The following is a 12,824-nucleotide window of genomic DNA, read 5'->3' on the forward strand; positions in this document are numbered from 1 at the left end:
CGTCCCTCCTATTCCTCTCACGTGCCTTTCTCTGACCCTGCCCGGACCCTCCTCGCAGGCCTGCCCGGACCCTCCTCGCAGGGCTCTCACACTGGGCTCCGGTTTCTCTCTCACCTCCATCCCAGGCCAGTCCTCCCAGGAGATGGGGCTGGGTGTCGCCTCTGGCTGAGGTCCCTTCTGCTCAGGGCTGGGAGCCAGGGGGGCCCTCATGGGGTCTGTGCACAGGAGAGGGGCCCTGGGCACCAGCTGCTGTTGAGCACACCCCACTTGAAAGGAACCAGGAGTGAAGACAGGTCTCCCTCGCCCCTGTGCTCTGGGGTGATGGTGGAAGACCCACAGCCCTCTGAGTGGGGAGCTCTCTCCCAGCAGGGGGGTCTGTCACCCGCCCTGGGCCCCAAGTGGGGGTGAGAGCCTGCTTCTTCCTTCGCAACCTTGCAGGGCGCCCAGCTTGACTGCGAGGAGCAGCACTACATTTAGGGGCTCCCTTTGCTCTTCCCTGTCGGCCCTGTCACCTCCTCTCTTCCCCACTGCATGAGTGAGGGCTGAGTTTGGCTGGATGTCCCCGCTCTAGGCAGAGCCAGCGAAGGAGGCCCTTGAGCCCTGCTGGCCCTGAGAGGGCTGTGGGCTGAGGTGGGGTCCCAGACCCTGCCCCGTTTTTTGCTGCAAGGGGCTGCGCCCTCTACAGCAGGTCACGAAGCAGCCTGGCCCTGGGAGCGGTTTGTGGGCACTGCTGTGCCCACGCCTGCCCGGCCAATGTGAGCAGGGTCCAGCCCTGGGAGGGATGGCAGAGAGGCGCCCAGGCGGGCTGGCCAGTGGAGGGTGCGCAGGTTGGTACTGAGGGCCTGTGGGGACCCTGGGGGTTGCTGGGTGTTTCTGGGAGGTGCAAGGCTGGCCAGGGACTCTGGGGCTGGCCTGGGACTTCGCTTCTCACCTTCTCAGCAGCTGCCTCAGAACCAGGCAGTCCGCTCGGCGCTCAATAAATCAGACCCCAGTGCCTGATCGCGAGTCCCAGCCTTTCACAGCGTCAGCGGGTTTGGGCTCTAGCATTTCTAAGCCTTCCCCTGGCCTTTAGGATGGGGGCTGAGGCAGACGGGAGGGAGATGAGTGCCCTCTGGGGACCCCTGCCCGTCTGCCCACAGAACGTTTCTGGCTGGGGTCTCTGATCTGGGCACACCGTGGCCACCGCTGTGGTGTCTGATGGTGGGGAAGGGGAGCCTTCATGTCCCTCGAAGCATGCAATGGCTTTGGGTTAAGAAGTGGATGTGACCGGTGAGAAGTCAGGCCTGCCGGCCTAGGCAGACTGAGGCTGGCGCTCAGGGCATGGCGATGTGCCCCAAGTTCTGATCCTCGGCCCAGAGCAGGCTGGGCTAGGCAGGTCCTAGGGCTGTAGCTTCCTCCTCAGCTCCTTTTGCTGGGGGCCCTGCCATAGCAGAAGAGACCGGGTCACTTAGCGAGTGCTGGGTGTGGTGCGGTGGGGAGGAGGAGGAAGGCCTCCGACTGGGCTTGCGGGGTCACGGCCCCCACACCAGCGCACGGGGCCCTCCTCCCCACTACAGGTGAGGAAAACGAGCCCAGGGACCGGCCTGCCTGAGGCCTGCAGGGACCCTTCCCGTGGGACAGTGAGGGTCCTCAGGCGGTGCCCAGAACACTCCTGAGGGAAGAGGCACAGCAGGCCCAGGGCCGATGGCCTCGGGGCTCAGTTCCTGGCACCTGCCCAGTGTGGGCACAGGGTGGGTGGGCACTGAGCCCCCTCGAGCTGCTCCGAAGGAGGTGCAGGAGCAGGGGGGCTGGCTCCGCTCGGGGCTGGCGGGCGGCTGCGCCTGGCGGGGCAGGGAGCACAAAGGTCCTCCGGGCTCCTGTGGGCAGGTGAAGCAGACTCTGCTTAACTCAGGTCCCTTCAGCTCTCTGCGTGGTCAGGGCAAGAGCTTCCAAAGCCTCCTCCGGCCGGGCCTCCCTCCTCTGGCTTCCCTCTGGCAGCACCACCTGCCGCAGGCTGGGGCAGAGCCCTGCCCGGTTCCCCAGCACCCCTCAAGTGGCCCAGGAACTACGGCTGCCCACACCTGCACCCGAGCTGCTGTCCCTGCATCTGCCTGCCCCTCTGTCCCCTTCGCCTGGGAGGTGCTCTCCCCACGTGGTCCTATGTGTGAGTTGGATGGGGCTGTCCTGGGCCACCCCGTCCCCTCCTGCCTGTCCGCACAGGTACCCTCTGGGCAGCAGTTCTGCCTGCCCTTGGCCTCACTGAGTCCTGGGCGCTGCCCGCCTGCCCCAGCAGCACCATGGTCCTGGCTCGTGGCATGGCCTACGTGGCCTCAGCAGCGTGTATGTGCCTGGCTGGCAAGGCCTTGCTGTGGCGGGGGCGGGGGGGGGCCAGGGTTGATGCTGAGGGCTCATCCTGGGTGGGCATTCCGGGAGGGCTGAGGAAGAGGAAGGGATGCCAGCTGAGCTGGGCCGCAGTTGTGAGGAGGGACGGAGGGCTATGTCAGCTCCCGCTTCTCCCTGCCCTCCTGCTCGGGGCCACGGTGGTCGCTAACCTAGAGCTCTCTGCCCATGCCATGGTGCCCACCTGTGCCTAAGGGCAGGGCATGACACAGGGCATCCCGGAAGGGGCACTTGGGCCTGCCCACTGCACCCCTCAGCTCCCACGCTGACCCTGGAGTATCACCACAGCTCTCATGCCAGTCTGCGTCTTGAGCAGGGATGCTGCCCCAGTGTCCTCGCACACCCATACTCGCTGACCCCTGACCAGCACGGTGGCCGTGGGCACCTCCGCTTGTGCTCATCTCCTGCCTGGGCCGCCCCCTGCCACCAATTCTCACACCTCCCTCAGCTTACACGGCACCTCCTCTGAGGAGACCCGGGATGCCCTGGGCAGCCTCAGTCCTGTTCTCCTGGCTCAGAAGTTGCCACCCTGCTGGCTCTGCAGGGCGTGGGCTCTCTTGGGGTGCGGCTGTGTCCATCAGAGGAGCGGCTCCAGGAATGTGCCAATGTGTGAGCAAGTGTGAGCGTGAGTGAGAATAAGCATGAGTGTGAGCGAGTGTGAGTGTGAGCCAGCGGACCCGGGGAACAAGCACAGAACCGGGCCCAGGAGCCTGGCAGCAGAGACCCCTCCTGCCAGTGCCCTCCCTCCACAGGCACCTCTGGCCTGGCTGCTCCTAAGCCCGCCCGGCCCAGCACAGAAGCAGTCCCTGGACCGGCCCTCGCTGCCCTGCCGCCCCCGCCCGCTCACCGCTGCTCCCGTCTGTGCTGCGCTCGATCACGTGGTCCACCTGCCGCACCCACTCCCCGTTGCACTTGAAGAAGACCTGCGTGGCGGGCACGGCCTTGCACACCAGCTCCACCGGCTTGTTCTTGACGATGTACACGTCCTCAGGCTCCAGCAGGAAGTGGGGAAGCAGGTCTGGGTTGGCGCCTGGCACCGGGTTGGCCACCGTGGCACTCTGCTGGGCACCTGCAGGGGGAGGGAGGAGCAGGAGGTGAGCCGGGCCTGCCGGGACGAGCCTGCCCATCAGGGCCAGGGCTGGGGACCAGGAGGCAACTGGCATCGCACAAGCCTGGCTGGGGAGGGGGCCCGGGAGGAGAGTGGGCCCGGGCTCTGCCACGACTCCGTGGGCAGCCTTGGGCTCCTCCACAGCCTCAGTCTCCTCCTGCACAAAGCGGAGAAGCCGCCCAGGTACTTCCACAGACTGTGGTGGACGGCAGGAGCGAGGGCGGAAGCTCCAGGCCCCAGAAGCTCCCCGCAACGGCTGCGGCCCAGGCCTGTGCTACCCCAGAGGAGTCTGGGGCTCTGGCGAGGCCAGCCACCCTGGGAGGCCCAGGGATGAGAGGAGGGAGGTGGCGAGGATGCAGCAGGGCACGTGGCAGCCTGGGGGCCAGCAGGGCCAGATCTCTTGGTTTGGTGCCCAGATGGCGACCCCTCCGCTGCTTCCCAGCGGGCCCCATCCCTGGCCCCACAGAGAGCTGGGAAAACGATGTGGGAGGGCAGGGGCAGGGTGGGGGCCAGAAGAGTCTCTGGAAGCCTGGCGAGCTCTGCCATGCCAGTCTGCATCTTGAGCAGGGACGCTGCCCCAGTGCCCTCGCACACCCACACCCGCTGACCCCGATGGCACGGCGGCCGTGGGCACCTTCGCTGGTGCTCGTCTCCTGCCTGGGCCGCGTTCCACCCTTCAAGGAGACCTGAATGTGGGTTTCCTTCTCATTTTAACCGAAGGCCACAACCATCCCACAAGGCGTGTTGCTAATTACACAGGTAACTGGCTCTGAGGCACCGGGGGGAGGCGAAACCCCCACAGCAGTCTGACCGTCCGCCTGACCAGCAGGACCCGAGGATGCGATAGGACATGTGGGGTGGGGCACCTCAGCTCCTGCTCCTTCACGGACTCCCCCAGGCAGGCCCCAGCCAGCCTGACTTCATCACAGGGCGCGGTGATCCCTGTGAACGCACAACTACGAACAGGGTCTCTCGGCACAGAGGGAAAACTATGGGTTTTCAAGACGCATTTGCCTCCTCATGAGTGGTGACTGTGGGTACCATGTTGTCACATGGTACTCACTGGGTGTGGGGACGAGAAGATGCATGCACGGTGCCTGGGGGCAGGGGCCGGCCACCCACACTCGGCGAGGCCGAGGCTGCTGGGCGCCTGGCCTGAAGGGCAGTGAAGGGAAGGCAGACAGGCCATGGGGCAGCAGCTGTGCCTGGTGGGCTCCGAGTCGTGGGTATAGAGGCACTGCTGACCCCGCGGGCAGCCCGCCAGCGGCAGGCCACCCTGCTCCTGTCCCCGGACCAGTCTGAGTCCCAGGCCGTGGCCTCCCTCCAGGGACAGCCCTTCAGAACCTCGCCCTGCGTGTCCCCGCCTCTCACTCCTAAGTGTCAGGGCGGGTGCGGGCGTGGGGATGAAGGTCGCCCTTGCCAGACCCACCGCGTCCTGAGCCACCTCCAGGCCACGGGCCGGGTCTGTTTTAGGCTCAGGAAGGGGACTGTGGACGAGGGGCGGGGCTATGTGGACACCTCACAGAGGGCGCTGAAGCCCGGGGTGGTCAGCCAGAGCTGTCTCGCCGTCTGGTCCTCACTGTCGCTTGGCGGCCTGTGCTGAGCCTGGAGGGAGCAGGGCTGTGCTGGCACCTCCCTCCTTCGGCCTGGACAGTGAGCAGGAGGGGCGATCTCGGGGGCTGCCCAGAGGGCCCTCGCCTGCAGAATGGGGAGCCGGCGGCCAGTCCCTAGGGCTGCGCGGGGTGGAGGATGGGCCTCAGGGAGACCCTGGTGGCAGGTCCTGGGCTGCCCTGGACACGCCTCCTCATGGGCAGAGGCCCGGTGACAGCCTGGGTCTGCAGTGTGCTCGGGAGCTGGCTGGGGCTCGGGGGAGCTGGGGCTCCCAGCGCGGCCGCCTATCGATCACGCGCCGAGCGCCGCTCACATCAGCCGCCCGCTGAACCCCGCACAGTCCCCCATGTCCGCGTTTAACTGCTAATGAAAAATAAATGGACTGTGACCAACCAGGGGCATAGCTCACTCTCCAGGGCCTCCGTCACGCCAAGCTGGCGCGGCCGCCCCCCGCCCCCAGGGGCACCTGGCAGGTGGCCCCGGGGGGCACCTCCGGGCTGCAGCTTGCCCTCTAGCAAGGACGTGCCAAGGCTGCAGGTGGGGGGCAAGTACGAGCCCTCCGGGAGTCCTCTGGGGGATGCAGGGAGCTGCCCGCAGTCTGCCCTGGCCCCCGACTCCCAGCTGTGACCTCTCCCTTTGGCCAGTGTCCCCCACGGCATGTTCCCAGCGAGACCTCTCACCAGAATCAGGTACATGATCCCAGCTGCCCCCGACCACGGGCCGCCTGAGCCACTGCCCTTTCTCCTACGTGCACCTGCGCTTGTTTGTCAGCGACGACACCAGGCATGGGTGCTCGAGTCAGCGATCTATGGTCCGGTTGGCAGGGCATGAGGGCTCTCTAGTCTGCCACAGTCCCCACCACTCCCTATCGTCACACGCTCTTCTATGTCCATTGTCTGCCTGGCTGCAGTGGCTCTCTCAGGGTGAGGCCAAGCACATCTCTCTGGCATCCCTGTGCCTTCTCTTCTGGAGCGGCCCGCCTCCAGCCCTGCTCTGCAAACACCCACTGACACCCGCAGGGCACCAGCTGCCCATGCTGGGGCTGCCCATGTGCTGCTTTCTGCATTAAATGCCCTTCCTTCCTTGGCCAGCACTTCAGGGCCTGGCGCTAATGTCACCTCATCTGGAAAGGGGCTCCCCGAGCTCGCTCTCCCGCTCTCTGAGCCCAGCCCTCATCCCTGCCATAGCTCTTACACAGGGAAGCAGGCGGCGGCTGTGGCTTCTGTCCTCACCGGACTGTCCCTCCCTGTCCCTGCCGCCCAGCTCGAGGCTGCTCTGTGCGGGCATTTGCCCCTGCAGCCTCAGCGTGGGGTGTCTGTCGATGCTGCCAGGGCACAGGCCCCTTGGTGGCAGGTGACTCCTGGGAGAGCAGGCAGGGCTCGGAACACCTGCTTCACGGCCCCAAAGCCCAATAGTTTCCTGGAGGCTCCTTCCCCCAGCCCCAGCCAGGCTTTCCCGCTGGCACCAGCCTGGCCGCGCTGCCTCCTGGCACTCAGACCTCCTTCACCTACGAGCAGATTCTGGGGGGCTCGGCCACCAGCAGCGGCGGGCGGTGCCGTGTGGACAGCTCAGGCCCTGAGTGCCAACCCCACTCCAGGGAGCTCCAGGGCCAGAGCCCGGCCTGCCTCTCTCAGGAGGGCAGCACCTTCACATCACAGGGTGCCTGGCTGCACCCCTGCTGGGGCCGCCTCGGGCAAGGGTGGGGACAGCTCGTCTCCACCCTACTTCTCAGGGACTGTATATGTGTGTGCGTGTGTGTGCGTGCGTGCTCATGCACAAGTGTGTACACACGTGTGTGCAGAGAGGCTGGGGGAAGGGCAGGCAGCTACAGAGGGAGGGAGGCTGATAAGGACCTGGGGCTGGATGAGGAGGACGAGAGGCAACGAGGAGACCCCTGGGTAAGGGGCCTTGGCTGAAGCCGAGCCCCGGACAGATGCCGCCTTCTCCATGACCTGAAGTGTGTCCCTGCTTTTGACAGACACTGGCTGAGAACCTGCCGTGTGCCAGGAACTGCTCTGAGCCCTGGGCCAGGGCATAACAGGACTGGCAGGCCCCACAATCCCTAGCCCTTCCGGGCCCACGTGCTGCCATGTGCCCAAGTACTGGCCCCATTGCCTGAGCCTCCGGCTGGGAGTCCAACTCAGGACCGAGGCGGCTCTGTCTGCACTGCCTCCCCTGGGGCAGGAGCCCAGGCCTGGCCTGGGTGTCGATGGAGCGTTTGTCACGTGGCTGAGTGACTGCCCTTAGAATGTCAGAACATCTGTCCGGGGGTGGCCCCTTTAGTCTGAGTCTGTGGAAAGACCTCGGGGGTCAGAGGGCCCCCAGGCAGAGTTGTGGGCAGGGAAAGGGCCCTTCCCTTCCAGGATGCTCCCCGCCACACCCCAATATGTTCCTGGGCCCCCTTTCCTCACCTGCAGTCTGGAAGAATAAGACCTGCCTGTGTAACTTGAGGCCCAGGGTGGGTGTGAAAGTGCTTTTGAATGTTTTATTTTTAAAAGCACCACGAAAATATGAGGTGTGATTAATCAAGCTATTAATGAACTCGTATTTACGGTGTGCGACCTCGGTCCCTGGAAGCGGGGTGGGGGTGGGGCTTCGCTCAGCCGGAGAGCTGGGCTCCTCTTCCAGAGCAGCCAGCAGCTGTGGGCTGCCCCACCTCCTCTTCCCATCCTCCAGCAGCCGGAGTGGGGTGGGCACTCCTGCCTGCACCCCACGGGCCACGGTTAAGGAGCGCAGTGGTGCCGGGCGGCAAGCCCCTTCCCTCCGGCCTCCCTGGAAAACGTTCTGGACTTAAGTCGGGCTGGGGTGGGGCAGGGGCTCCTGGCAGCCATCTGGCACGTGTTCCCCTCTCCCCCCAGCGCCTGCGCTCCCAGCCTTGCCTAGGGAACCTCAGAGCAGCCCCCCTGGAGGGTTGCCCTTCGGAGTCCCGGCTCCACAGGTGACACTGGTGCCCAGGCAGGGACACAAGCGTGCCCGGGATAACATGCCACATCCCGGCCGGCTGGCGTTGGGGCTGGGTGCCACCTGGGCTCGCCCCCCGGACTCCGTGCACGTGGCTGTGCGAGGGCTTCCACGCGCTCTGCTCCAGGCTCCCTCCGCTTTCCGGCTGACATGCCTGCTTCCCCTAAGCACGCCTCCTCCCCAGCCTCGCCTCCAAGCCACCCGGTCCAGTGGGCTGACCAGGCTCTGGCCACAGAGGTGGGCGCGTGCCCCTGGCTCCCCAGCAGACACATCATCTGAACGGATGGGGTTCCGGGGCCGTGGCTGGACTAACATAACAGGACAGAATCCCTCTGCCAGCCATGGAGCCGTGGGCAAGGAGCCACCAACGGCAGAGGGCCGGCCCGGCAGGCCGCGTCGCCCAGTGCAGGGGGAGCCATCCGGGGTCTGAACGGGAGCTGGGGAATGGTGACAACCAGGGAGACAGGCCAGCTCCCCTGGGCAGCATCTGCACCTGCTGACTGAAGGTGGGGCTGCCCTGGGCAACAGCCTGTGAGCATGCACGCCGCACTGGTCTGCAGCCAGTGGGAGGGATCCTTCAACCCACGTGCTGCCTGAGTGACTTCCATACATTCTCTTTTTCTTTTTTCTTTCTTTTTTTGGAGAGATTTTGCTATAGGGCGCGTGCGCTTGCCAGCCAGACAGAGAGAGACAGAGAGACAGAAAGCGAGAAATCACCCTTTCGGGGGGATGGCCACGCTGCAATCCCTTCTCCTCCTTCTCCTTTCAGGATCTTGGGCACACACGCACATGCGCCCGGCATGAGTTTAAGCCACCGGGTCCGGGACTCAAACCGTGGTTGATTACATGGGAGTCCAGTGACATAGCTATTATGCTAACTGCTGGTCCCCATGCATTCTTCAAAGCCTGCTCAAAAACTTCCTTCTCCAGGAAGCCTTCCCTGACTCCAGACCAAGCTCACGGCACCTCTGAGCCCCGAGGAGGGCACGTGGACAGCCCCTGACTGACCTTGTCTTGGCACTTCACACCTGTTGTCACCAGTTATGAGCGTCCCCCCAGGCGAACCTCAGCGCCGTGACATCCCAGCCTGGGCCGAGCCTGGCCAGGGTCTGACACAGCTAGTGCCCAGAGACGGGGCACAAAAGCCGAACGTTATTTCCTGGGGTGGGGCCAGAGCCTGGGGACAAAGGGCCGGGGTGAAGGACAACTCGACCTGGCTGAGAACCAGCCCTGCGCACCTGCCGGCTAGCCCTTCTCCTCCCCGGGACAGGACTGGTCTCCCAGTGTTGCTGCTGGCCACCCCTGCCCTGTCTCTGGGGTAAAAAAAAGGCCCAGCAGCAGGGCCAGAGGGGGCTAACGCTGTCGCAGCTCGGCCTGGCTGGCAGACCCGGGGTAGTGGAGTGACCTGCAGCCCCGCAGCTGGTGCCAGGCGGAGACCACTGTGCGTGTCCGTTGTCACTAACCACGGGCAGTTCTGGGGGAGGGGCTTCACTCAGGCTCTGACAGCAGGGCCACGCCCATACTTATCGTCAGAGACAGCGAGATACAGAAACAGAGAGAGAGAGAGACAGAGAGAACACTGAGGGGAGGGGTCAGGTGGGTGGGTAAGCTCCAGCAACTCGGCTGACAGTCCGGCAGTTTCCGTGGACCTGGGGGTGAGTTAAAAGCAGAGGTCCCAGCAGCGATGGCAGCTCAGAGGTGCGACCTGCCTGGAGGGGTGGGGTGGTACGGGACCAGCAGCGAGCTGGGCTGCGTGTCCGGAATTCTTTCAGATCTCAAACCTGAAAAACCTGTTCCCCATCCACCAGCAGCCTCCGGCCTCATCCGGCCATCCTGCCCCTGGCCGTTGTTTCAGAGCCTTGGCCTGCGCCGTGGAATGGGCCACGGGCCACAGAGCTGACTGCACAGGGCGAGTGGGTGAGTGGGCGGGAGTGCCCTCCTGGCCTGGCTTCACGGCCTTCCCTTCCTTCCCATCTGCCTGTGCTCTGGGGGGCTGTCTCCCCACCGTCACCCCCTGGCACCGGACCCCCAGCAGGGCCCGCGTGCTGAGTGAGGACGGGGATGGCAATCTGTCCTGTTTGCGAACATGCAGGAGGCGGAGGTGACTGGGGTGGGGGTGACAACCCTCACGGTGTCCCTTGGAAGGGACACCTGCTCCTCAACCCACGCTCTCCACACACGTACACAGCAGTCCAGTTTCCATGGTAACACACGCGTGAAAAGTGGCACAGATGCATCCGCCCCCTCCCCAAGATTGGAGGAAAGTCACCCTCTTCCCCAGTGGGCTGCTGCAGCCTGGTCACAAGGACAGACAGGCGACACGAGGAGGGCGTGGGGACAGGCTGACCTGCAGAGAACAAAGCGGGGCGGGGCAGGTGAGCACCACCTCCTCAGCTCAGGGACAGTGGCACCAGGCGGGGCTCAGGACCGGCCGTGGCCGCCCCCTCCTGGCAGCTGCCCTGGTCCTACAGATGAAGAAGGAGCAGAGGGCTTGCCTGGGGCCTGTGACCCACACCGGGCAGCGGGGCTCCTGTCACCTCGCTGGGCGGGCACAGGGAGGCATTCCGGGCATTTACGGCTCCTCTCGACGCCCCCTCCTCTTTTTATTTATTTTTTTTTTTGAGAGGTTTTTGCCTTAGGGCCAGAGAGAGACAGACAGAAAGCGAGAAATCACCCCCCAGGGGGGGGGGCTACGCCACAGTCCCTTCTCCTCCATTCTCCTCTCCTCTTGGGATCTTGGGCATGCACGCACACGTGCCCGGCGTGAGTTTAAGCCACCAGGTCCAGGACTCAAACCGCGGTCGACTACGTGGGAGTCCAGCCACGTAGCTATTACGCCAACTGCTGGTCCCTCCTGTTTCTCAAGCCCTCAGAGCTTACCCCGCTGCAGGGCCTTTGCACTGGCCTCTCCTCCACCTGCAGCACAGCGCCCTCTGACCCCTGGCTTGGGGTCACATAGGCCGAGGCCCCGACAGCAGTGCCTGAAGCAGCCTCTCCCTGCCCGGCACCCACCACCGTCTGAGGTCGCCTTGTTTGTGCCCTCTTCCCGAAGAGCGCCCAGTATCAGAGACTGTGTCTGCTGCTCACTGTCCCGCACCTGGCACGGGCCTGGCCAGGGCCAGGGGCTCCATCACAGCGCCGAATGCACCAAGCCCGGTCTCGCCCACACTCGGCGACTCCCCTGCCACTGTGCAGCGCCCCACACCCGCCGGCCAGGGGCACTTAGAAACCAGAGAGAGAGAGGGGGCAATGATGGGGGGACAGGCTCCCGGGCCCACCGAGGGCCCCGTCCTGCCGAGGGGCCTCGCCTCAGGCCACAGAAATAGTTAATAAAGCTGAGGTCTAAATAAGCATTTGATTAACAAACGATAAAATAGCTATTGTGTCCCCGAATTAAGCTGTAATTGTGGCTGATAATTGGCTGGTTAGAATTTAATAAGCTGCAATTAAATAGAATGGAATTCAGGGTAATTATGTGGTCGCACAGCCCAGGGAGAACTGGGGAAGGGAGGCCTTCCTGCCCAGACTGCCGTACGCGGGGTTGCTGGGTGCATCCCGGTGGTCGTGGTGTGGTGAGGCCTCTTCCTGCGCCCACCTGGCAGAGGTGAGGGGCGGTGGCTGGCCCAGCTTCCCTGTCACTACCTGATCCCAGGCCGGTGTGAAGCCTCTGAGCTCTGCCAAGCCCGGGCAGCCTCAGCTGAGAGATGTAAGCATTCCTGGCTCATTCCCTGCAGGGCGGGAAGCTGCAGGAGGGTGGCCGGGAGGGCGCTGGGGACGTGAGGGAGACCGGCAGGCAGGGAGGGGCCCTCCTGTCTTCCTAGTGAGGAGCCAGGCCCAGAGAGGGGAAGGACTTGCTCAAGGTCACCCAGCAATCAGCAGCACAGCTGGGCCAGTCTCGTCCGACTCTGGATCAAGGGTACTCCCGCCTGGCCAGTGGCCGGAGGATGCCGAGCGCCATCCGAGACGCCCTCCCCAGCTTCGCCCTGTCCTTTACCAAGCCAGGCCGACTCCGAGCGGTGTGACTTTTCCACACAGGCTCCTTTAAGGCCACGCCCCTCCTCAGCCAGAGGCTGCCCCTACACGTGGCCCTGCAGCCCTCCGGGTCCCTATGGCCACGTCCTCTCCTGGGTGCCTGAGTCCCAGGTGGGACCAGAGCTCTGTGGTGGCTGCAGCCCAGCACGCCCTGTCCCGCACAGGCGTGGCCCTGAGTCCTCGGGATGACGGATGGCGCTGGCCAGGCACCGTTTACAATGTTGCTAGCAATTAATTTAATTAAAGACCCTGGGCCAGATACGGCGGCATTTCATATCTCACTGGTTTAATGGGAGCGCGGTCGGAGCTGGGCGGGGGTGGCCCAGGAGCGGTGGTGGCAGGGGGTGCAGGGCAGGGGACAGAGCCCAGACACACAAGAAGGCCCTTGGCCGGTGGTAGACACGGCACTGCCACAGCCACAGCCACCAGGCGTGCACACGCACAGTTGTCACGGTGACCACAGTGGGACGTCACATGGTTTGCTTACTTAACCCTCACGGCAATTCCAGGAGGCAAAGGGCCGTTATCCCGAGACGCGAGAGCCCGGCTAGGTGGGGCGAGATCCGGGCAGAGGTGGCGGCAGTGCCGGGCTCTCTGCCCAGCCCGATGGGGGCCCAGTGGACACGGCCCACAGGAAGTCCTGGGCACGGCCGCCCGCCCGCCCTCGCTGTGGCCGGCTGCTCGCACTCCTGCACGCGTGTCCTCAGAGACCGCGAAATCCAGCTGGGGCGGC

General features: G+C 64.8%; 1 protein-coding gene across 1 annotated transcript in view; it reads right to left on the reverse strand.

Annotated features, from left to right (window-relative positions):
* UNC5A (unc-5 netrin receptor A) overlaps positions 1-5,446 on the reverse strand; it is a 15,881-nt gene extending 10,435 nt beyond the window's left edge. Inside the window, exons 1-4 of the mRNA XM_006158932.1 lie at positions 5,412-5,446; positions 5,068-5,185; positions 3,548-3,683; positions 3,227-3,448 (exon numbers count right to left, since the gene is read on the reverse strand). Of these exons, the coding sequence (XP_006158994.1) occupies positions 3,227-3,448; positions 3,548-3,683; positions 5,068-5,185; positions 5,412-5,446 (511 nt within the window). The remainder of the gene's footprint in view (positions 1-3,226; positions 3,449-3,547; positions 3,684-5,067; positions 5,186-5,411) is intronic.
* Positions 5,447-12,824: the final 7,378 nt, after the last annotated feature.

Source organism: Tupaia chinensis, unplaced genomic scaffold (assembly GCF_000334495.1).
Source record: "Tupaia chinensis unplaced genomic scaffold, TupChi_1.0 Scaffold000612_1, whole genome shotgun sequence".
Lineage (NCBI taxonomy): Eukaryota > Metazoa > Chordata > Mammalia > Scandentia > Tupaiidae > Tupaia > Tupaia belangeri.